The 26553-nt window shown below is 41.5% G+C and overlaps 1 protein-coding gene across 1 annotated transcript in view; it reads right to left on the minus strand.

The window, feature by feature from the left end:
* Positions 1-292: 292 nt before the first annotated feature.
* Positions 293-26553, minus strand: part of UST (uronyl 2-sulfotransferase) — a 303766-nt gene continuing 277505 nt past the window's right edge. Inside the window, exon 8 of the mRNA XM_061206883.1 lies at positions 293-3244. Within this exon, the coding sequence (XP_061062866.1) occupies positions 2961-3244 (284 nt within the window). The 3' untranslated portion in view covers positions 293-2960. The remainder of the gene's footprint in view (positions 3245-26553) is intronic.

The raw sequence follows: 26553 nt of genomic DNA on the forward strand, positions 1-26553 counted from the left end.
GCCAGCAGGTGTTTAGTGTCATCTAATTATAAGAATAAGAGTTTCTAGATTGTTAAAAATACATCTTTCCCAAAATCACATCTTAAGGAAGAAGCCTGGCCTACTAAGAAGGCTGAGGGGGCGGTGAGGATCTGCAGGCACCTTTATTTCCAGCTATCGACAGAATGGAAAAAATTTCAACTTATTTATATTCATTTATTTACATGGGTAATGAATAAGTTAAGGAACACTTCATCTCAAACACAGATTGCTTTTATTTTAGCTAAGCTAATGTTTCAGTCCCATATATATTTCTGAATTTCCGTCAATGTCAAACACCATTTTTTCTTCTTAAAAAAAAAAAAACAAAACAATTTACAAGCACTTTTACGGCACTCAAGGAAAGTAGGCTGAAGGTTCATAATAATAATTTTCCTTTTAAAAAACATCCATCAGACCAAAATAAAATCATTTTAATTAACTCCTTCCTGAGTAACTAAAACCTTGGAATGTGCTGAAAGCTTATAATAAATAAGGCAGTCAAAGATCAACCAGCTTAAAATGTATTTTTTAAATTAAACTATGTAAAATGTACAATATATTTCATGAAGTACAAACTGTGTTGGGCTCAGGGCCAAAGAAACGTTGTCGTGTGTGCCAGATAAACTGATGAAGTGCCTTGACTTTTAGGGCCTAGAGGCTGTTTGTTGGGGCAAAATTACATTAAGGCCCCGTAAGTAAATCAGCCAGCCTCGTTCGCTGTGATGTTATAATGATCACTGCTGACAATAAATGCCTTTGAACACACAGGTAGAAGTGCTCACGTGAACTTGCACTAAGAGGATGCATTTTTTTAAAATGACCAATTGTCCTGATGTGCTGACAACAGCAGAGAACCCTTAGCAGACCTTATTTTCAGATAATGAGATTGCACAGTGTGTAAACTAACGATCATTCTTTATATGCGATTTCAAAGGAATGGACTCACAAGGTACCAGGCAGCAGCTCTTGCTCTTTTGTTGAGTATGATAGCTCTTCTCCGGGTTGATTTTTAAAGTAAGCCTAACGGTAGGGCCCTGGTCTCTCTAAACAGGACAAAGGATATTTCCTCTTCTAAGAACATTTCCCTTCATCACTTCCCTGCCCCAGTTCTCTGAGGCAGAAAGGAGGCCCACAAGTGGCCAAATGCTGGACTCTGTGCCTCTGTGGTCCCAGCCTTCACTGGACTCCTGCGGGGTGGAGCCTTCTCAATACATCTCATAATAAAGTAGCTTTAGTGCACACTTGACAGGTTCCAAATGACTTGCTTTATATCTTGGCTACTGTCCAATTTTAGTGAACGAAGAAAAAATTCTAGAGAGACTTGTTGGTTTCTGAAAAGCAGAAAATGTGTAGCTTGTGTAAAGTCAGAGTCTTATTTACTATTAAGTATTCCCAACTCACACTTTGCTAGGGCTCTTGAAGGGCTGGCTCTAGGGGAAAAAACATGAAGGAGACAAAATTTGTCCCAAGTACCTTGCCTGTCACCAGCACCTGCACCCCTGCCTCTCATATGGCTGTATATTATCCACCCAAGAGTATATGTATTTTCGGGGGGGGGGGGTGGTCAAAGATGAAAACATCTCAAATCCAAAGAAATAGATTTCTAATGATTGAACCAAGGCATCATGGAGATGGGCAGGTGATGGGAAAGGGATGGGGAGGAGATAGTTTGGAGGAATGGAACTGCCCGACTTCTACTCAGATCACTTTGGGGGCAGACACCTACTCATAAATCTGGCCAAGCAGTCTCTTACCCAGAAGCTCCTGCTTCTCTTCCCGATGTCCTAGTAAGGGTTCTCAGCAGGGAGTTGCTCCCATAATAAGTGGAACTGTATTTTGACTGCTGCCTGCACAGAACTCAGTATCCCTTTCTGAGCCCCCAAAACAAACAAGTACCTCTTAAGGGACCTAGAAGGTAAAAGATACCAGCTACTTTGGGACACAGCTGGCCAGGGGTGTGCCTGATAGATCATGCATTGTCTGTGGTCAGGCTTACAACTTATGCCACAGGAGTCAAATGTCAGAGCTAAATTGGTTCCTGGGTTTCCAGTTAAAGCAATGCTGGTAAGAGACATGTTTCATGTTGGGTGCAAAGGACACAGCCATGCCATTTTCCTATGCCACATGTCCTCCAGAGTTGATCTGTCTTGCCCATGCTCTTCTTTACACAGCCAACAAACTCTTTTTCTGGCTATGCTACTTTGAAATCTGTCAGAATGGTGCTTGGAAATGAAATGCCTCAATGGAGTTTGCCATGCGCTTTGACCTTGAGAGGTGCTCAAGGCTCTGGACTGGTGAAGGGTGTGGCACAAGCCTACTTGCTCTTTCAGAGATAATAAGCATGCTGCTCTTGGTGAAAGTGTCCCCTGAGATGGACCAGAGGCAGAATTCTCCCCGTGTGGGCAGAAACCACTTACCCAGGGACATCCTTCCTTCTGATGTCCTTATCTGTCTGACCTTCTCCTCTTACTTACTTCTCCTCCTCTACTCTCCTCTCCTCCTCTTCTAGAGTAGATTCCCTGGTCTCTGAAGTGGTTTTGTGTTTCTACTGAAATATACAAGTCTGGATGTTTCCTACCACTGAGGTAATATTTTCATAGGTCATCTTACAAATGATAAGTTATTGGGCTATAGGCTCTATTTCTCTGCTTTCTCTCATTTATGCTAGGGGAAGAAAAGCTATTTTATGATGAGATGCCTTGTGATGGAGCCATGTAGTGTACCTCAGAAGGACCCAAGGAGCCAGAAAAACACAGAATAAAATCAAACAAATAAAACCCGCAAAACCGGGCATCTCCCAATGACCCCAACCTGTGGGAACGTTTTGTTCTTTTTAATGCTGCCGAGCATTAATTTCGTCCCTTAAAGGTTTTTCTTCCCCAAACAAAAAACTTTCTGGAAAGGGAGATTAAGCCATTGGAGGCAACACAGAGCTGGCATCACCTCTTATAAATATCTTCGAGCCACTTCTCATCGTCCTGTTCCTCGTCATCAATCGGCTCCTCGGTTTCCAGTGGGGTCGGAATGAAGAACTGGGGTCTCAGCACGGGGTGGCTGACCCGGGACTTCAGTCCGAACTTGCGCTTCAGCAGGTGGAACTGCTCCTTGACGTAGTGGTAGAACTCGTACTCGTATCTCATTCGCTGGTAGAGAATCTGCACAGCCTCAGGAGAGGGGACGGTCTTCTTCACGGTCACAGTCATGTTTCCAAGTTTCCTATGCTCTGCAAAAGAAGCAGGGTTGCACGTGAGCCGTTGTCTGCAATGCTGCAGCTTAAAGGGGATATGGTGAGGTCCTGTGTTACCTGCATAATACTGGCAGCTCCTAAGGAAAGAAACTAAACATTCAAGGAATAGAAGGGGTAAATGGCTTCCCAACAACGTTGGGAAAGATTTCACCGTATTCCATGTGTTAATATCAACACCAGTTGACTAAACTTAAACTAGCTAACATCCCTTTCCTGGGATGTGAATGATGAGATTTGACCACAATTCAATGGTAACTATAAGTTATACATTCTTTTGAGCAGCAAAATCTACCTGCTTTTCATTTTTATTTCCTGTTACTTTCAGAAGGAAGCACAGAAAAAAGCTGTCTCACCACTTTCTAATCATCTTGTTTTTTTATTTTAAAATATCGACATCTATTATTTAAAGTTTAATTTGATACAAACGCCATTGCATTTCACTATTTCAGCAAGGTGTCTGCTGAGAAAAGTAAAGGAAGGACTGTTAGATTCCCTAAATACAATTTTAACTGTTGTCAATTTTGAATGGTTATTTTTTTCTTGTGGTAAAATATATAACTAAAATTTGTTTAATTTTATATTAACACTTAATAACATAAAATGCTATTTATATGTTATATATATATATTTATATGACAAAATTTTAAACATTTTGAAGTGTACGTTTTGGTGGAATTAATTACATTCATAATGCTGTGCAACTATCACCGCTATTTTCAAAATTCTTTCATCACTCCAATCAGGACCTCTGTACCCATTAAACAATAGCTCCCTTATACCTCTCCTCTTCCCACCCTTCCCCAGGTAACCTCTAATCTACTTTCTGTCTATGAATCTGTCTATTCTAGGTACCTCATATAAGTGGCATCACACAATACTTGCCCTTTTGTGTCTGGCTTTTTTCCACTTACATAATGTTTTCAAGGTTCATCTATTTTGTAACATGTATCAGTACTTCATTAGCTTTTATGGCTGAATAATATTGCATTATATGAAAGTACCATAATTTGTTTATCCATTTATCCATTGATGGACATTTGGGTTTCTTCTACCTTTTGGCTATTGTGAAGAGTGCTGCTATGAACATTTCTGTAAAAGTCTTCATTTGAGTCCCTGTTTTCAATTTTTTCTGGGATTCTACCTAGAAGTGGAGTTGCTGGTTCATACGGTAATTCTGTGTTTAACTTTTTCAGGAACCACCAAAGTATTTTCCTCAGTGGCTGAACCACTATATATTCCTAGCAGCAATGTCTGAAGGTCCCAATTTCTCCAAATCCTCTTCTACAATTTTTATTTTCCATTTTCAAAAAATTGTAGCCATCCCAGTAAGTGTGAAGTGGTATCTCATTGTGGTCTTGATTTTCACTTCACTGATGGTCAATGATGCAGAGCATCTTTTTCATGTGTTTGTTGGTCATTTGTATATCCTTTTTTGATAAATGTTTATTCAAGTCCTTTGCCTGTTTTGAATTGGATTGTTTAATTTTTTGTTGTTGAGTTGGTATTTTTTTTTAATATATTCTGGATATTCTACATATATATCAGGAATATGATTTGCAAATATTTTCTCCCATTCTGTAGGTTGTCTTTTTATCTGTTGATAGTTTTCTTTGATGCACAGAAATCTTTCATTTTAATGAAGACCAACTTATTTTTTTTTTTTTTGGTTACCTGTACAAAGTGGGTTTGTGATAGAACATTTTGTAATATCTGTCTTCACTAAAGATATTAACTATAGCTACTCTGAAGCGACACATGTTAATAGGCTTGAAGTATAGATCTCTTTGGGTTTTTAAAAGACAGAGCTTAAAAAAAGCTGGTATTTAAGATAGACAAGGCACACAGAGGCCCTGGAAAAAAATACGCTCATTTCCAGACTCCTCTGGTCCCTTCCTCTTGAAGCACTCTAAATGTGTGGAGTCTTGCTATCTCATGCCAGAAAAATATTAGGATTCCTATGATTTTAAAATAAGTTTTTTAGTTAAATTATTTGACCCAACCTATTCCAAAAAGAATGTAAAGAATTTTACAAAAATATATATGATGCAATTAGCTAAACAGTTAAGGAAATTGTGCAAAGGGAGATTGAAGGTAGGAAAGAAAAAAGGAGAAAGGTCAGTGTTGGGGGTAACGGCTGCCCCTCCCCATATGGGAGGCTCTCCATAGAGATGCTCCTGCCTCTTGCCCCAGCCCCTCATTCGGGGAGGTAAGCCAGGTTCCAGGGCCAGACGGTTTTTCTGATTGTGCCTTTGGGATAAAGGATTGAGATGTTCTCTCCTCTGGGGAGAGTGTGCCTGTCTGCAGAGACTTCACATCCTCCTGCAGAGGAGGGCGAGGGCTTTCAGCCACAATTTGTGACTCGATGGGCAAGTCTGTGGAAGTCAGGATGGAATGTTACCGGTCCATTTCTCCTCATACTTCAGCTGAGTTCTCCCACCCAGCTTTACTTGGTAATAAAGCTGACATTTGGACCTCCATCTCTCTGTCTCCAGTATTGATTTCTCACGTAGTTTAGAACCCAGGCAGGAGGAAATGGGTGTTATTTAGTCATCTCTCAGACCTTAGTATCGAGGAACACAAAATATATGTTGTGAAGTCCTAACTGCTTATGTAGGAGGTGGGTCAAGAGTTTGGCCCTAAACTTTCTAGCAGCTAACAAACAGTGTATATTACTCTTCGTGTAAAACAATCCATTCACATCTATTCCTAGTTGTAATGCCATAAAGAAATATATTCTATGAATTTTCATAAGAAAAAACTGTAATGGAATTAGCAATATTTTGCTAACATCCTTAGAGTAAATTCAGCCATGGGTTTCATGGGGGCCAGAGGAAAGTGGCACGTGTCAGGTTCTCAACTCTGGCTTGATTGGGGAACACATTACAGAAAATCTAGAGCAGAGATTTCTAACTCTCCTGAAAACCTGACTAAAGCTCATGTTCAGGAAGATAGGGAGGGTACATGGAAACCCATATATGAAGATCTTAGGCATTTATGGATCTGTAGAAACCCCTGATTTTGAGAAACCAAAAAACTGCATTTCCTTCAACAATCTTTCATATACTTTGTTTGTTCTAATATTAGCCCCAGTGTAACTGATAAATATTGGAATTAGTTATTTTATGTGCTGGCCTGATATACAGTCATAAACATTGCAATGGCAAAGAGAGGAGGACTTAGATTTACATTTTATGAAAAGGGAGGGGCTTAACAGTGCCCGGAACTTAAATAGAAGGCCACCCTACCCTGTTTTGGAGGAAGGCCCAAGAGAGTAAGCATAGGGGAGCCTGGTCTTTGTAAAGAAGTAACTTGGGGTCTGCTCTATTGCAGGGCCTCAAAGTTCTTTAAGGTTGAAACACTGTTTTCCTAAAAATAATGTATAGCAAGTGCAATCACTAACTACAAAGCCATCCCAAGAGAGTACCCAGTGAATTTTTAACCTAGAGCAAGATAACTTCTTAGACTAGTCTTTAAAATAAATTAGATACAAAATGTTGATCTATTTAAGGGGGGAGGGATTAATTTGGATATTGGGATTGACATATACACACTACTATATATAAAATAGATAACTAATAAGACCTGCTGTATAGCACAAGGAACTCTACTCAATACTCTGTAATGGCCTATATGGGAAAAGAATCTTAAAAAAAAAAAAAAAAGAGAGTGGATAGCAGTGCTCTGCGTGGCGCTTATCCCAGACAAGTTGAGTTGTCTGCATAGCCATTTTGCACGAGGAACTCTGATCTGAAGTGCTGAGTGCAAGGCCTTTGCACGCGGCACCCTATGAGACAAGAGTTTCAAAAAGTGCATGTGAAAAACCATCACCTGGGACCCACTGTGCTAATTCTGATCAAATAAGTTAAAGGTGAGCTGAATGGACTAGAGAAAGCTCCTAGAATAGACTCAGTAGCCATGTGGCGAAAAATGGAAAGACCCCAAATGGAAGGAGCCTGGATCACAGTATCACAACTAGGAGGAATGTTGTCCATTCTGCAACATCAATGTTGGATTGTGAGCATCCCCATATTTTGTTGACACCTCTCATCTGCTTTCATCTCTTCTTGAGGATTTATGCCTGTGTACGAGTGCATTCAGAGCTTCAGCATTCCAGCATTAATTACAATATGAATGCATTCCTTCACATTGTGCAATACAAAGACTCTGGATGCATCATTAAAAGAGAAAATCTTTAATACTAAAAACTAAAAAGAGGAGGACCTTCAAAATGGCGGAGGAGTAAGACGTGGAGATCACCTTTCTCCCCACAAATACATCAGAAATACATCTACATGTGGAACAACTCCTACAGAACACCTACTGCACGCTGGCAGAAGACCTCAGACCTCCCAAAAGGCAGGAAACTCCCCACGTACCTGGGTAGGGCAAAAGAGAAAAGAAAAAACAGAGACAAAAGAATAGGGACAGGACCTACACCAGTGGGAGGGAGCTGTGAAGGAGAAAATGTTTCCACACACTAGGAAGCCCCTTCGCGGGCGGAGACTGCAGGTGGCGGAGCGGGGGAACTTCGGAACCACGGAGGAGAGCGCAGCAACAGGGGTGTGGAGGGCAAAGCGGAGAGATTCCCGCACAGAGGATTGGCGCCGAGCAGCACTCACCAGCCCGAGAGGCTTGTCTGCTCACCCGCCGGGGTGGGAGGGGGCTGGGAGCTGAGGCTCGGGCTTCGGAGGTCGGATCCCAGGGAGAGGACTGGGGTTGGCTGTGTGAACACACTCTGAAGGGGGCTAGTGCGCCACAGCTGGCCGGGAGGGAGTCCGGGAAAAGGTCTGGAGCTGCCGAAGAGGCAAGAGACCATTGTTTCGGGGTGCGCGAGGAGAGGGGATTCAGAGCGCCGCCTAAATGGGCTCCAGAGACGGCGCGAGCCACGGCTATCAGCGCAGACCCCAGAGACGGGCATGAGACGCTAAGGCTGCTGCTGCAAGAAGCCTGTGTGCAAGCCCAGGTCACTCTCCACACCTCCCCTCCCAGGAGCCTGTGCAGCCCGCCACTGCCAGGGTCCTGTGATCCAGGGACAACTTCCCCGGGAGAACATACGGCGCCTTAGGCTGGTGCAACGTCATGTCAGCCTCTGCCGCCGCAGGCTCACCCTGCATCCATACCCCTCCCTCCCCTCGGCCTGAGTGAGCCAGAGCCCCCGAATCAGCTGCTCCTTTAACCCCGTCTTCTCTGAGACAAGAACAGATGCCAGAGGGCGACCTACATGCAGAGACGGGGCCAAATCCAAAGCTGAGCCCCAAGACCTGTGCGAACAAAGAAAAGAAAGGGAAATTTCTCCGTGCAGCCTCAGGAGGAGCGGATTAAATTTCCCCAGTCAACTTGATGTACCCTGCATCTGTGGAATACCTGAATAGACAACGAATCATCCCAAAATTGAGGCGGAGGACTTTGGGAGCAACTGTAGACTTGGGGTTTGCTGTATGCGACTGACTAGTTTCTGATTTTTATGTTTATCTTAGTTTAGTTTTTAGTGCTTGTTATCATTGGATTTGTTCATTGGATTGGTTGCTCTCTCTCTTTTTTTTAATACTTAAAAATTTTTTTATTTTAATAATATTTTTTTATGTTTAATTTAATAACTTTATTTATTTTATTTTATTTTTTCTTTCTTTCTTTTTTTTCTCCCTTTTCTTCTGAGTCACGTGGCTGACAGGGTCTTGGTGCTCCAGCTGGGTGTCAGGCCAGAGCCTCTGAGGTGGGAGAGCCGAGTTCAGGATACTGGATCACCAGAGACCTCCCGGCCCAACGTAATATCAATTGGCGAGAGCTCTCCCAGAGATCTCCGTCTCAACACTAAGACCCAGCTCCACTCAATGAACAGCAAGCTCCAGTGCTGGACACCGAATGCCAAACAACTAGCAAGACAGGAACACAACCCCACCCATTAGCAGAGAGGCTGCCTAAAATCATAATAAGTTCACAGACACCACAAAACACACCACCAGATGTGGTCCTGCCAACCAGAAAGACAAGATCCAGCCTCATCCACCAGAACACAGGCACCAGTCCCCTACCCCAGGAAGCCTACACAACCCACTGAACCATCTTTACCCACTGGGGGAAGACACCAAAAACAATGGGAACTATGAACCTGCAGCCTGTGAAAAGGAGACCCCAAACACAGTAAGTTAAGCAAAATGAGAAAACAGAGAAATTCGCAGCAGATCAAGGAGCAAGGTAAAAACCCACCAGACCAAACAAATGAAGAGGAAATAGGCAGTCTACCTGAAAAAGAATTCAGAGTAATGATAGTAAAGATGATCCAAAATCTTGGAAATAGAATGGAGAAAATACAAGAAGCGTTTAACAAGGACCTAGAAGAACTAAAGAGCAAGCAAACAATGATGAACAACACAATAAATGAAATTTAAAATTCTCTAGAAGGAATCAATAGCAGAATAACTAAGGCAGAAGAACGGATAAGTGACCTGGAAGATAAAAGAGTGGAAATAACTACTGCACAGCAGAATAAAGAAAAAAGAATGAAAAGAATTCAGGACAGTCTCAGAGACCTCTGGGACAACATTAAACACACCAACATTCGAATTACAGGGGTCCCAGAAGAAGAAGAGAAAAAGAAAGGGACTGAGGAAATATTTGAAGAGATTATACTTGAAAAATTCCCTAATATGGGAAAGGAAATACTCAATCAAGTCCAGGAAGCGCTGAGAGTCCCATACAGGATAAATCCAAGGAGAAACACGCCAAGACACATATTAATCAAACTATCAAAAATTAGGGGGCTTCCCTGGTGGCGCAGTGGTTGGGAATCTGCCTGCCAATGCAGGGGACACGGGTTCGAGCCCTGGTCTGGGAAGATCTCACATGCCGTGGAGCAACTAGGCCCGTGAGCCACAACTACTGAGCCTGCGTGTCTGGAGCCTGTGCTCCGCAACAAGAGAGGCCGCGATAGTGAGAGGCCCCCGCTTGCCGCAACTAGAGAAAGCCCTCGCACAGAAACGAAGACCCAACACAGCCAAAAAAAAAAAAAAAAAAAAAAAAAAAAAAATTAAATAGAAAGAAAAAATATTAAAGGCAGCAAGAGAAAAACAACAAATAACATAAAAGGGAATACCCCATAAGGTTAACAGCTGATGTTTCAGCAGAAACTCTGCAAGCCAGAAGGGAGTGGCAGGACATATTTAAACTGATGAAAGGGAAAAACCAACAACCAAGTTTACTCCACCCAGCAAGGATCTCATTCAGATTCTACAGAGAAATTAAAACCTTTACAGACAAGCAAAAGCTAAGAGAATTCAGCTCCACCAAACCAGCTTTACAACAAATCCTAAAGGAACTTCTCTAGACAAGAAACACAAGAGAAGGAAAAGACCTATAATAACCAACCCAAAAGAATTAAGAAAATGGTAATAGGAACATACATATCGATAATTACCTTAAATGTAAATGGATTAAATGCTCCAACCAAAAGACACAGACTGGCTGAATGGATACAAAAGCAAGACCCATATATATGCTGTGTACAAGAGACCCAGCTCAGACCTAGGGACACATACAGACTGAAAGTGAGGGGCTGGTAAAAGATATTCCATGCAAATGGAAATCAAAAGAAAGCTGGAGTAGCAATTCTCATATCAGACAAACTGGACTTTAAAATAAAGACTATTACAAGAGACAAAGAAGGACACTACATAATCATCAAGGGAACAATCCAAGAAGAAGATATAACAACTGCAAATATTTATGCACCCAACATAGTAGCACCTCAATACATAAGGCAAGTGTTAACAGCCCCATAAAAGGGGAAATCGACAGTAACACAATCATAGTAGGGGACTTTAACACCCCACTTTCACCAATGGACAGATCCTCCAAAATGAAAATAAATAAGGAAACACAAGCTTTAAATGATACATTAAACAACACGGACTTAATTGATACTTATAGGACATTCCATCCATAAATAACAGAATACACTATCTTCTCAAGTGCTCAGGGAATGTTTTCCAGGATAGATCATATCTTGGGTCACAAATCAAGCCTTGGTAAATTTAAGAAAATCGAAATCGTATCAAGTATCTTTTCCGACCACAACGCTATGAGACTCGATATCAACTACAGGAAAAAATCTGTAAAAAATACAAACACATGGAGGCTAAACAATACACTACTAAAGAATCAAGAGATTACTGAAGAAATCAAAGAGGAACTCAAAAAATACCTAGAAACAATTGACAATGAAAACACGATGACCCAAAACCTATGGGATGCCGCAAAAGCATTTCTAAGAGGGAAGTTTATAGCAATACAATCCTACCTCAAGAAACAAGAAATATCTCAAATAAACAACCTAACCTTACACCTAAAGCAATTAGAGAAAGAAGAACAAAAAAACGCCAAAGTTAGCAGAAGAAAAGAAATCATAAAGATCAGATCAGAAATAAATGAAAAAGAAATGAAGGAAACAATAGCAAAGGTCAATAAAACTAAAAGCTGGTTCTTTGAGAAGATAAAATTGATAAGCCATTAGCCAGACTCATCAAGAAAAAAAGGGAGAAGACTCAAATCAATAGAATTAGAAATGAAAAAGATGTAACAACTGACACTACAGAAATACAATGGATCATGAGAGATTACTACAAGAAACTATATGACAATAAAATGGACGACCTGGAAGAAATGGACAAATTCTTAGAAAAGCACAACCTTCCGAGACTGAACCAGGAAGAAATAGAAAATATAAACAGACCAATCACAAGCACTGAAATTGAAACTGTGATTAAAAATCTTCCAACAAACAAAAGCCCAGGACCAGATGGCTTCACAGGTGAATTCTATCAAACACTTAGAGAAGAGCTAACACCTATCCTCAAACTCTTCCAAAATAGAGCAGAGGGAGGAACACTCCCAAACTCATTCTACAAGGCCACCATCACCCTGATACCAAAACCAGACAAAGATGTCACAAATAAAGAAAACTACAGGCCAATATCACTGATGAACATAGACGCAAAAATCCTCAACAAAATACTAGCAAACAGAATCCAACAGCACTGTAAAAAGATCATACACCATGATCAAGTGGGGTTTATCCCAGGAATGCAAGGATTCTTCAATATACGCAAATCAATCTATGTGATAAACCATATTAACAAATTGAAGGAGAAAAACCATATGATAATCTCAATAGATGCAGAAAAAGCTTTCGACAAAATTCAACACCCATTTTTGATAAAAACTCTGTAGAAAGTAGGCAGAGAGGGAACCTACTGCAACATAATAAAGGCCATATATGACAAACCCACAGCCAAACATCGTTCTCAATGGTGAAAAACTGAAACTGTTTCCACTAAGATCAGGAAGAAGACAAGGCTGCCCACTATCACCACTATTATTTAACATAGCTTTGGAAATTTTAGCCACAGCAATCAGAGAAGAAAAAGAAATAAAAGGAATCCAAATCAGGAAAGAAGTAAAACTGTCACTGTTTGCAGATGACATGATACTATACATAGAGAATCCTGAAGATGCTACCAGAAAACTACTAGAGATAATCAATGAATTTGGTAAAGTAGCAGGATATTAAATTAATGCACAGAAATCTCTTGCATTCCTATACACTAATGATGAAATATCTGAAAGAGAAATTAAGGAAACACTCCATTTACTATTGCACAAAAAGAATAAAATACCTAGGAATAAACCTACCTAAGGAGACAAAAGACCTGTATGTAGAAAACTATAACACTCTGATGAAAGAAAACAGATGGAGAGATATACCATACCATGTTCTTGGATTGGAAGAATTAACATTGTGTAAATGACTGTATTACTCAAAGCAATCTACAGATTCAGTGCAATCCCTATCAACCTACCACTGGTATTTTCCACAGAACTACAACAAAAAAATCTCACAATTTGTATGGAAACACAAAAGACCCCGAATAGCCAAAGCAATCTTGAGAAAGAAAAACGGAGCTGGAGGAACCAGGCTCCCAGACTTCCGACTATACTACAAAGCTACAGTAATCAAGACAGTCTGGTACCGGCACAAAAACAGAAGTATAGATCAATGGAACAGGATAGAAGCCCAGAGATAAACCCATGCACATATGGTCACCTAATCTTTGATAAAGGAGCCAAGAATATACAATGGAGAAAAGACAGCCTCTTCAATAAGTGGTGTTGGGAAAACTGGAAAGCTACATGTAAAAGAATGAAATTAGAACACTCCCTAACACCATACACAAAAATAAACTCAAAATGGATTAAAGACCTAAATGTAAGGCCAGACACTACCAAACTCTTAGAGGAAAACATAGGCAGGAACACTCTATGACATAAATCACAGCAAGATTCTTTTTGAACCACCTCCTAGAGAAATGGAAATAAAACCAAAAATAAACAAATGGGACCTATTGAAACTTAAAAGCTTTTGCACAGCAAAGGAAAACATAAACAAGATGAAAAAACAACACTCAGAACGGGAGAAAATATTTGCAAATGAAGCAACTGACAAAGGATTAATCTCCAAAATATACAACCAGCTCATGCAGCTCAATATCAAAAAAACAAACAACCCAATCCAAAAATGCGCAGAAGACCTAAATAGACATTTCACTAAAGAAGATATACAGATTTCCAACAAACACATGAAAGGATGCTCAACATCACTAATCATTAGAGAAAGGCAAATCAAAACTACAATGAGGTATCACCTCACACCAGTCAGAATGGCTATCATCAAAAAATCTACAAACAATAAATGCTGGAGAGGGTGTCGAGAAAACGGAACCCTCTTGCACTGTTGGTGGGAATGTAAATTGATACAGCCACTATGGCAAACAGTATGGAGTTTCCTTAAAAAACTAAAAATAGAATTACCATACGACCCAGCAATCCCACTACTGGGCATATACCCTGAGAAAACCATAACTCAAAAAGAGTCATGTACCACAATGTTCATTGCAGCTCTATTTACAATAGCCAGGACATGGAAGCAACCTAAGTGTCCATCGACAGATGAATGGATAAAGAAGATGTGGCACATATATACAATGGAATATTACTCAGCCATAAAAAGAAACGAAATTGAGTTATTTGTAGTGAGGTGGATGGAGTTAGAGTCTGTCATACAGAGTGAAGTAAGTCAGAAAGAGAAAAACAAGTGCCATATGCTAACACATATATATGGAATCTAAAAAAAAGAAATGGCTGTGAAGAACCTAGGGGCAGGACAGGAATAAAGACGCAGACATAGAGAATGGACTTGGAGGACATGGGGAGGGCGAAGGGTAAGCTGGGACGAAGTGAGAGAGTGGCATGGACATATATACACTACCAAATGTAAAATAGATAGCTAGTGGGAAGCAGCTGCATAGCACAGGGAGATCAGCTAGGTGCTTTGTGACCACCTAGAGGGGGGGGATAGGGAGGGTGGGAGAGAGATGCAAGAGGGAGGGGATATGAGGATATATGTATACATATAGCTGATTCACCTTGTTATACAGCAGAAACTAACACAGCATTGTAAAATAATTATACTCCAATAAAGATGTTTAAAAAAAAGAGTGGATATACGTATATGTATAGCTGATTCACTTGGCTGTATACCTGAAAGTAACACAACATTGTAAATCAACTATACTCCAATAAAAATTTTTTAAAAATTAAAATAATAAATAAATAAATAAATAAAATGTTGATGTATTTAATGGATTGAGTTGACTTGCTCTAATGGGTTATTAATATCAAGCCAGTAAAAATTTGTGAAGTGTTTTTAAAATGATGGCATGATGGGTTTATAGGTTTCCCTGTTTGGTTGTGATTAAGTAACTAGGTCGATAGATTTAAAGCTACTCCTGGTTCATCACAACAAAACTCTCTTCCTTGCATGTTTTTCTCCGTGGCTGGGGATGGGCAAGTTGTTGGGTGGGCAGAGCAGGTATGTCAAAGATGATAGTATGTCATTCAAGCACAATGGAAAGAACCAGGATATATTTACATCATTAATTAATTGATTTGTCAAGAGATGGGGATGGTCTCAGCTGAGCCTGATCCCTTGTGGTGTATTTTTAGAGTAACAGCTACATTTAGTGAGGACTAAGGTGTACCAAGCACTAAACTAGGCACTTATACACGGAATCGTATTTAATCCTCACATTAACCCCTCAGTGGAAGAGCCATGTTATAGATGAAGAAACTGAGGCAGAGCAAGACTCTGACTGGTTCAAGGTCATGTAGCTGAAAAGAGGCAGAGGCAGGAGGGTCTGCATGGTAAGCAAGTGTTGTGCTTTTGCTGCAGAAAGGCCAGCAAGCTTATCACGGTCCCTCTCATGTTTCTCCAAAAGCAATGGAACATAAAGTAGTCGGCAGGTGGGCCTAAAGCCTACCACTCCTCACGTTGACCGGGGTGTCCAGATTGTAGTAGATCTTGCAGGAAATAAGCAGGCATTTTAGTAGGGATGGCTAGTGGGTTTATAATCCGGAGGAAGAAAAAGGTTGATTTAAAAAAGGAAATTGGACTAGGTTATCTCTGGGTCCAATAAGAAAGGCCAATATCCAGAGTCAATGATGAAAATGAACATAATCATCAGTATTTGGAGAGTTCCTCAGTTCCAGGAAACCTTTTCCTGGTGTTTTCTTTAGCCTGAACTTATAATTATGTGTTTCTAGTAGGAATCATTATTCAGAAACCCCATCAGAAACTGACCCAGGATCTACAAAGTTTGGGAAAAGTCAGCCTTCTTGCAATGACCAGAGTCTGGACTTCATAGTGTTCTCCATCAAGTCAGTGCTGGGGAGCCCACTTACAGCCCCATTCATTGACTTATTTTATCCAAATTTTATAAGGTAATGGGAGATCTCTAATAAGATTTATATTTGATAAGATCCCAATTGGCCTTTCGAACCAAATTTTAATTACATATCACCTCACTATCCTGATGAAAGTGTTTTGGCTACTGGTAAACAAACACTAGGAGACTGAGTCCTGTGCTTGCTAGAAAACTCTACAGATAGGACAGACTTTTAGGGTAAGAGTAAAGGGAAATGTTTCATTTGTGGCTACAAGACAAAGTTGTGCAAGATCCTTTTTTGGATAGCAACAGATTGCCAAGTGTATTTCGGTTACCTCAATCCTCCTTACCCTCCTTAGCCCCTGTCTAAACATGAGGGGTACTGACAGCTGGTTCAGAGGACACTTATGACAGATGATTTTTTTTTTATTAAGCTCCAGTTTTGCATTGATATCCAATCCTCGCTCCATCCATCTATGCCTTCTCTCTCCCTCACTCTTGCTCTATCTACCTTCTCTCTTCTTCATTGTCAACCTCTCCTTCTCAACTGGCTCCTTACCCCCTGCAAATCAAATGTGGTCAAGTCTCCTTAAAGAAAACCCTTAAGTCTCATGTCCTCCTCTATCTTCTATCTTGTCTCTCTCCTCTCCATCACAACCAAACTTCTTGAAGAGGTGTCTAAATTTGTCGTCACCAGATTTTCAACGTACTCACATGACTGGACTCATCAAAACCTGCTTTCTGTCCTCTCAATGCTCCAGTCCAGTCAAATTGCTCTTGCTTCCTTGTTGATAACTCAGTGGACATTTCTCAGGCCTTCTATGACTTCTTAGCATGACCTCACAACACTGATGGCCACACACGCCATCTTGGAACCGTCCTCCTGTGGCGTCTACAAGAGTGTTTCCCTGGTGGTCTTGGACTCTTTCTGATTGCTCCCCTTCAGTGCTCTATGCCCGGTGCTCTTTCCCTGCTTGTCCCTTAAGTGTCAGCACTCCCAGGGCTCTGGTCCAGCCTCTTCCCTTCTCCCTTCCTTCTTCTCTGGCTAGTGTCATCCAACCCTCCACCCTCTAGTTTTCACACCACTGTGGACACAAAACCAAAAGTTTATATGAAACAATTATAGCTTCTTTGTCCTTTTGTTTTCCACAGAGCTGCCAAATTTGATAGGAAGGTTAATGATATTGCCAGAGGGGTATGTCATGGTCAGAAATAAGAGTGCAATTTCGTGGCAGGAGAAGCAGAGATTCAGATTCAACCAACACTGATGGCAAATACCTATTATGGGTTTGGATTATGCCCCCACGTATGTTATTTTATTTAATATTCCCAATCACCCTTTGAGGTGTCTTGGCCCCTATTTTGCAGATGGGGGAATAGAAGCTTTTGGAAATTAAATGACTTACCCAAGGTCACATAGCTAGTGAGTAAGCAACACAGCTGGAATTGGAGCCCAGGTCTCTCATTTGTGATGAGGTTTCCCCTAAGTACTTGGCCAAAATTATCACCTTCATATGGAAAGAGTAGAGGGCAGTCTGCCTTTTATGGTTAGTGGAGAATTTTTAAAATCACATTTCGAAGACATATGGTTAAGTGTCTTGCTGTACAATAATCAGTGCTATGGAAAAGTCATTCCAGTGCTAAGTGTTCCACATTTTTATAAAACGCCAGACTTTCCCTCCAAACAAAACAAAGCTACGTGAACTATGGAATCAGGCTCTTTCCAGGTTGCCGTAATAGCAGTAGCAGAGGAAGTTGTTAGGAACTGTTGGAGACTGTTGTTATTTAAGCCAGAAAACAATCATGCTTTAAAAATCCATACTTATTATCAGCATTCTTTGGGAAATGAAGCAGCCCACGTTAGGTGGGCATATACTGTACAGCAAAATCATCAAGAAGTGGAGGCCTAACCCCACGTGCATCCTCTGAAAAGCAGGACCCCCGAGATGACTCCAAGGGGCTCACAGCTCTTGTGCCCCCGGTGAACATTTCAGAAGGAAGACACAAATACAGAGCAGCTTCCATTAAGGCAGGGGCAGCAAGCAGGCAGCCTGAGATCTGGCTGGCAGGCTCTGTGTTATTTGACCTGTGGGGTATTTTTTTAAGAAACTGACTGAGTTGTTGGAAGATTTGGTTTACTTCACAGGGAATCTGGATTTCTGGCTTCTCTCAAAGTGGGGTGATATTCTTCAGGAGCTGAGTATGGCTGTCCCCTCAGAGAGGCCAGCGCTCTCTGTTTTGTCTCAGACTCTAAATGCTAGTTCATTCTTTTATGTTACCTGCCCGGCTGCTATAGAAATTGGAGTTTTATGCTTCTGTTGAAAAGGTTTTGAAATTCTGGGTTTCATAAAACTAGGAAGCAAGTGCTTTTGTGTCCAAATCAAGGCTTCAGTTCAGCCTCATTTGTGTGTCCAATGTCACCCCCCTTCCTTTTTTTCTGTAAGTATTTATTGAATGACTTTTCTGCACCAGGCATAGGAGTTACTAGCAGTGAATGTAACTTTATCATCATCATCATCATCATTATCAGGCATTTCTGAGCACTTTCTCAGTGTAAGGACTGCAAGTTATCTACCATGCGTTTAATCTTTCCAAAGCCCCCAGTGAGTCAGGCTCTCTTATTATCATCATTTTACAGATGTGACACTGGAATTTGGTAACATGCTCAAGGTCACACAGCTCGTAAGTGGAGATGCCACAATTTGGGTCTGGGACAGTCTGACTACTGAGCCCAAGCTCTTAACCCTTCATGTTGTTTATGGCTGAAGGGGGCTCACAGTGTAAGAGGAGCATCCCTCCTCACGGGCCTGCTCACCGGCGGGGCAGACGGGGCATCTCCCTCCGGTTGGTTTGATGTTATCAGTGTTTCCTCTCCTTGGTCAGATATCCCTAGAAGAGGGACCAAGCCCAGTGGACGTGTCTAACTACTCCACATGGAGTTGGGTCTTTCATAACTACTATGATTATTGAATCCTGTAGAGGTGCTGTGTGTGCAAGTCTGAGTGTATAGGGTATGTTTGTGTGTGTGTGTGTGTGTGTGTGTATGTGTGTGTGTGTGTGTGTTTCAACCAAAAGATGGAAAACTTTTAGGAGGCCTCTGAGGCACCATTGAACTTTGAAAAAATTTTCCCTGGATTTGTTTTCTTCACATGCCCACCAGTTTCATCTAGCTGTTCTCCTAATGGAGCCTATTTTGCTGCGAGTGTCCGGAGAGGGGTGATAGCCCTCTGTCTTTGTACTTCCACAGCTCAGCACCTGGGGAAACACAGCACCCTCTGTACATGACCATCGAGTGAATGAAAGAAACCAACAGAAGGAAGAGGGTGTGGTCAGACCCGAAGAAGGCTTGGCTGTGTCTGTGAGGTGCAGACACAGCCAAGTGGAGACAAAGGCAGTATCTGAGTGTGCTTAAGAGAAAATTCTCAAGAGACCCATGAATGCCGGGTGTACCCTCACATCTGGGATTTTTTAGCTCCCACTGGAGTCTATTAATTCCAGTGTTTAGCTTTGTGGTTCAGTTGCCTCTTTGGAACCATAGTGCTGGCCATGTCATGTTTTTCTGCCCCTGTCCTTTAATTAATAAATACATTTTGGCAAAGGGAAGCTGTGGTTTCAGGAGGCTTTTAATTTTTTTTTCATTTTTCTTATTTACGTTGAGGAATTGGCCAAAGAAGCCCATTAAATCACAATAATCGCTGAAAATTTCCTCAACGTAAGCACTGGTTTTGAGCTGTGAAATGATCAGAAGGGCAAACAAACAAGCAAACAAAAAACAACTTCTGATCTTCTGATTTGAATAGCAAAAGAAGGATGATTTTTCCTTATAGACACGTCCAAAGTCAGCCACAGAATCAGGACTGTGTGGGGACAGACTCTTCTGGGCTCCCAGACTCTGGCCTCTTTCTGAGAAGTGGCCCTGAATGGGGACCCTTTTTATACTGTTGACCCTCAACAACAGAAAAATCTGCAGTTGGTCATCCAATGCTGGGAGAGAAAAAAACCCAAGACTATATAATAAGGTCAGTTGGGAGACTGCTGAGTTGGGTCAGCTTTCTGCATTATTAAAGCTTTATAGATAGTGGTATAAATAGCTCAATAACCAACCCCCCCCACACACACATATTCTTCCCGCAGCCCATCAAAATAGCATCCCCTTCGTCCGCACAGAGCTCCGCGGATTAACGTGCTTTCAAATATCCCCTCCTTACTTCATGCAGTCCTCACAACCTGTCCCACAGACACGACGGCCTGGGAAGTCACAGGACTGGCTCGAGGTTGTACAAATGACTGTCCTGAGGCTAGAAATCGAGCTTTCTGATTCCCAGTCTAGCACCTTTTGCTTCATCACTGGCTGTTAATTTCCAAATTGAGTGGAAATCTATAACCACCCACTTCCCCTTGCCCTGTGTGTACTCTGGCATTAAGGAGATTGGTTGAAAATAAGGGCTTGAGTGTTCTAAGTCAAGGGGAATGCTTTGGTAAGTCTGGGAGAGTCTGGTGAAAAACCTGCAAGCCAGCAAAAATGTTTTCAGGCTGAAAGGGACTGTGTCTTTTTCATTTTTGGCTCCCAAGTGCCCAGCTCCACGCCTGGCACATAACAACCCTCAATAAAGGTTTGTTGATTTGAAACCTGTATGTTAAATCCATCTGTAAGACTGGATTAACCCAAAGGGCAACTTTTGGTGTTGACTGTATATATGTTGTTTTTGCAAAATTCTTTCCTTAGCGGAAGGTCCTGCCTGAGCAAACTTTCCATTTCTAGAAATCAAATTTCTTTAGGGTAGGCTGATAGAGGAGCTTAGGCTTGTTCTGGAGAGGGAGCGGTATTTGCTTTTCTGGGCCACTCCATTGGAGAACACTGTGTTATGGTGACAGATCACTTACAAAGACTTAGCAAAGCTTAAGAAATACCTCGATAAGGGACATTTGCTACAAACATAAATACCTTTGTAGAAACATAATATACACCATGACCATGTAGCTAATGAATTTATGCCACATATATTATTTACAGCCATTCACTAAAGAAATCCAAACACTGTTAGGACAATAAGGCATCTGTGTGACCTCATTTTGCTGTATTACTTAATTGTAGTTAAGTAATTAAGTTGTTCAATTACTTAATTTGTCATCGTTTGGGGTGCTTTTTAATTGCCATTTCTCCATCAGCAAAAGAAAATGTTTCATTTGGAAGGAAAACATTCATTCAGATCACATGCACTTGACCCAAGTGCAAAGGGCTTCGCTGTGGATGTAATTTAAACTGTGGCTCTTTGGCCAGTCTTGCGCGCTCCCTGGAGAAAGAACTTCAGGCCAGGCCATTGGGAGTATCTTCAGAAGGCTGGTGTCTCCGGGAAAGGACCGCAAAGCAGAAGTTCTACAATGACTTTGTAAACGCCTCCGCCTGTCTGCACAGAATGCCGGCCAGTGGAAGGCAAGCAGGCTGGGTTCCCCAACTCATTGCTCCTCCCAAGGCACTGCCAAGCAAACACCGAGAGCTTAACTTTTGAATGTGATGCTAAATATCATTTACCAGTAACCTGTCTGTATGCAAGATTGAGCAGTGACAAACCGTGTTCCCAACGTGGCCTCAGGCTGAGGTCATACATGGATTTTGCTTTACTGCCCAAGATCTGGGCATTTTTGCAAAAGCAGTGGTTCCTTCTACCTCTGCCTCACTGACATTGTATTTGGACTGGTTCATAACCTTCAGAACTCTTAAGAGTCCCTCTAATGTAAATAAAAAGGAAATCACAGACCTGCCCCGTGAAGTCCCCCTTCCCTGTCAAATGTGCATAATGGAAAAATGATGTAGCCCTGGCTCTGGGCCAAAATAAACAATCTGGAAATACTGTGTAAACCCAGCTGCTGCACCGGAGGACAGAGGCCTCGCTTTATGACCTCCGAGATGGTTAACCATATGCAAAATAACAAAACCTCACCACAGCCTTGCCGTCTATTCTGATGCTGGGCTGGTTTTGGCATTCCTTCCCTTGATCTAAGTAAATGCACACTCCACACCTACCAAAGCCCCCTTTCCCCAACAACCCGAGCTTGTTTGAACCTGGTCCAGCAAAGATTATGTGCAAGCGATGAATACAAATTGAATAACAACCAGAAGTTGGGCCAAATTTTACCACTGGAAAAAAAAAAAGCATCATCAGAAGACAGGCATCACTTCTTCAGCTTCAGGGGAGCTCAGTGGTGACCCACCAACAGGCCCTGCTGTTTTAAGAAGTGGTCTGTGTCAAAAACTGGGGTTTACGAATCTCAGGTTAGATTACATCCAGACATTTCCAGCACCCAAGGGATGAGGCATACTTTCTCAGGTGGCAGGTGTGATGAAAGTCACGGCCAGGTGGAGAGGGGCCGGGGCTTTGGCCAGCGTGAGGGAAGCACGGTGGGTACACATCCCTGGGCTGCTGCTGCAGAGCCCTACACCCTGCCGGCTGCTCCCCACACCATGTGAACACGATGCTTGTCAGAGATAGAGTAAACTCATTTCCTGAATTATACAGGGAGGCCACACAGTTCAAACACATGCGGCTCCCCTGCAGTTGCCTGCGCCGGAAACGAAGGTGTGTCACTGTGGCTCGCAGCAACGAGCTGGGCTGAACGGGCCACGTTTGATTTGTCACTGGGATGATGGATGGAATGTTAAGACCAGCTTCTTGGAGGTGAGGCAATTAGGGGAGAAAAGAACAAAAGGCACTTCATGGCTGACTCGGAGCTTGGGGTTGGTAAAGTACACAGAGGGATTTTTTTTTCTTTTTGCAATCTTCAGATCTGGAAATATCAATAATTAAAAAATAAATCGAGTTCACTTTGAATTTCAAGAGAACCTTTACTCTCTGTGGCCAAGTGAAACTAACATGATTTACTTTTTTTTTTAACGCCTGAAACTGCTAGGCTCCTTTGTTGGAAGAGAATAAAGACTTTTTATACTGCTTCTACTCTGCTTTGAATTTTGGAAGCTGGAGCAAAACAAAAGGAACCAGAAAGAAAAAGTCATTGGCCTGTGTGGGGTGGGTCACGAGGGCGCATCAAGGCCAGGGCACTGGCCCTGTTTGGGAAGGCAGCAGGCACCCAGCCCTGCAAGGAGGCATGCATTTCCAGAGACATTGCTCAGGCAATGTCCTAACCCCGTGGAATCTTGAGGTGAGGGCGGCCCAGCGGAGGAGCTTCTAGGTTCTTTCACAGCACTTACCCTCAGAATCTGCCCTAATTGCTGGGGGTGGGGAGTGGTGGTAATTAGTTACTATCTTGCGTGGCCTCTGTTTGCTCATTCATTACCTCTGCATTGAGCACCTACTAAGCAGAGTGACTTCAGGAAATAAAGGAACCACTAAAGCAGAAAACACAGGCTCCCTGCTGGAGGAGAAAAAGTAAACAATAAAGAAAGAAACAAATGTACAATCCACCCGACAACTTCCCAGGAGATCTGAAAATCCCTGCTTCACGGCAGCCAGGAAGGGCTCCCTCAGAGGGGGGCATCAGAGGAGGGATGAGAAGGGGGGCCACCACCAAGGGGTGGGCGTTGAGGGCTACCTTTGGTGTCCTTCTGTAGGACCAACGAACACCTGGCTAGACAAACTTAATATGCAACAATTCACCTGGTGAGCCGGGTGACCCCCGCAGCGACTGCCCTACAAGGGTCTGTGGCCAGGCCCTTGAACTTGCATTTCCGATGAGCACCCCAGGTGATTCTGATGTGGGATCTGTCCAACCCCACTCAGATCCTAAAGCTTAGGATGAAACACGTCAGGGCTGGAAAGATGTCCCAGCTCATCTGTTCAGATACTCATGTGCTCTGAGTAATCGGGGGCGAGGGGCACTCCAGTGCCCACAGGGTCAACTGGCCCAGCTCCCCCGCTTTCCCTGCTGCCCTGGTTCGCTGGGTGGAGGGCCATTTGCTCCTGTTTCTTTCTCCCCAACTTTGGCCTCATGACCCAGATCATAAAAAAGCTGCTACTATATTTCTTTGAAAGTATAGCCCACCCAATTATACACGCATGCTTTCCCCAACACAGCATTTTGCCATCAAAATACTGGCTTGATCGTGAGAATGGCGATAACAGAAGGATTTCTTTTCACAGCAACAACTGAACCAAACATTTCTGTTTGAAAGTATCTATTTCTGAAAAAAAAAACTTATTGGAAGACTTACTATGGCAATATTAATAAAATGTATTTGTTGGAAATACACTTTTTATTTGAAATCTTTATTGAGAAATGCATTTTTGTTACCTTTTCTACTTTATTTGGAATCATTTTATGGTGGCCCTTATCAATGACTGATGAGGGCATCCAGATCAAATGGATTTATCTGAACAAAAAAGATCGAGAGAAACACTGACCTGGTAGTTCTATCCAAATTTTTTTGGCATCTGACAATCTCATAAATTCTGCTTTTACTTTCTCTGCAAGATTCCTTTTTTTCCTCTTTCTCACAGTCTGTATATTGTTAGCAGGCCTAGGCTATTTGTCTCATACACACACACACACACACACACACACACACACACGCATGCACGCACACATCCCTTCTTTGACAACACACGCATGCATGCACGCACACATCCCTTCTTTGGCAGGGAAGAGGCCCTCTCCTGGAATCACACTGCGTTGTCTGAGTCTAGCCCTGATGGTGTTAAAGACAACTGCTGACACCCACAGTCATTCTGGGCACACTACATATAGTCATATCTTTATCTCAGTTTTTATGTTGCTCTGTTATTTTTTTCTCCAGGGTTTCATATACATCAAGCTACATATCTACTTATGTATAGGGTCAAAATAAAGTCCTTGGGCAGTTTAAGTTTTAGCTTTGAATTTTTGGAAAGGTCTTTTACAACTTAAAAATTCATTTTTTCTGGTTATGATGTACATAATATATACATAACATATACATACACACTCACGTATACATACTTACACATGCAAATGTATAGTTTTTGGAAAGAAACTAAGTGATAAAATGACTTTAAATCAAGCCACATTTATTGTAGTAATATATATCCTAGTCTTTTTCTTGCTTATGTATATGAGTTGTAAAATAGACCTCTGCTACACTGTTTATTTAGTTTTATAATCTTTTAAAACTTAACTGATGACAAGCATTCGCCTATAGCATTAATTATTTCAAGTCATATTTTGCAGTGTATTTTTATGTGCTTCATTTTATGGATGCCTTATAGGTCATAAGCTAGTTTGCTATTGTTGGATAACTGAGTTGTTTTTCAGTTTCTGTGACTAAAGAATATGCGATAAACATCCATGTTCATAAGGGATCATGTGCCTTTTTGCTTGTCTCCCTAAAATAAATGGTAACTTTAGGTATTGAGTGGTGCTCTTCCTCTGATAGCTGATAAGGTCTTGAATTCTGACAGTTCTAGGACACCATTTACTTTCTTTTGTCAGAGATCCTGAAATTTGTGTAATGCAAATTTTTTCCTAAATTTTAAGACGTTAAATTTACACAACGTCCATCTAACTATAACCTAACTTACTAACTCTTTAAAATGCACAGGGCTTTTTGAAGATCTTGTATGTACTGTCTGTGAGAATAGAAAGTACTTAAGCATACCACTTAATATGGGAGTACGGTTGCTTGAAAACATTTAGTGCACAAGAAATTCTTAGTAAATTTTACCATATGATGAGTAAACAGTTCCTCATTCTTGGGTTCTATAAACTGGGCACTCAGAATCTAGTTTTTTCTTTTTTATCATTCATTCTAGATAAATTTTCCTCAGCAGAATATAGCCTACTTCATTTTCATCGTTATTGTTTTAGCATTATATTTATCACAGTGATCAGTATCGACGAGTAGACTAAAGGTAAGTCCCAAGAACCAGCAACCTGGATGTTCTCTCTGGAATGTTAAACACGGTGAGATTTTGATAAACCCTTGAAAGGCTTTGAATGAAGTAGCTGTTCATGGAAGCCAAACGTGTAGATAAGTGAGATATTTAACCTCTTGCCCAGGCATTAAGAAGTTAGGTTAATAAGAGGTGCTACTCAAAATAACCATTCCCAAGTCAGGAAAGTGTGAAATGTAGTTCCAAGGATGCTGTCAATTCCACCGAGAGAGTTTCCAGTGTTAAGTTAAAATTAAATTTACTTTATCTGGGTAACTCATAGCACCCTGGTAGTACCAGGTCTTAGGAGGATGTAAATTAACAGCTTTATCTCCTTCTCCTTCTCCCCCTGTTAGATATCAGATTTTTAACTGCATGCTCTATAAGACAGTGAGTATGTCTAAAATGTCCACATTGCTTTTGCTTTAAGCAAAATCCTAAGAACAGTGAGATGAAATTGCCTCCTGTCCATTTGTATGGAGGAGATCCATTTGTTTACTTAAGAAAGGTCTGATATTGACCGGCTAATACCAGTGGGTACCAAGACCATCTGAAGGGAAAATGCCTGGGTGCCATGGCTACTACTTTGAAGAACAGTAATAAATGTTTGCTATGAATATTTAAATACGGTAAAAATGTTACAGACATT

Source organism: Eubalaena glacialis, chromosome 12 (assembly GCF_028564815.1).
Source record: "Eubalaena glacialis isolate mEubGla1 chromosome 12, mEubGla1.1.hap2.+ XY, whole genome shotgun sequence".
NCBI classification, from domain to species: domain Eukaryota; kingdom Metazoa; phylum Chordata; class Mammalia; order Artiodactyla; family Balaenidae; genus Eubalaena; species Eubalaena glacialis.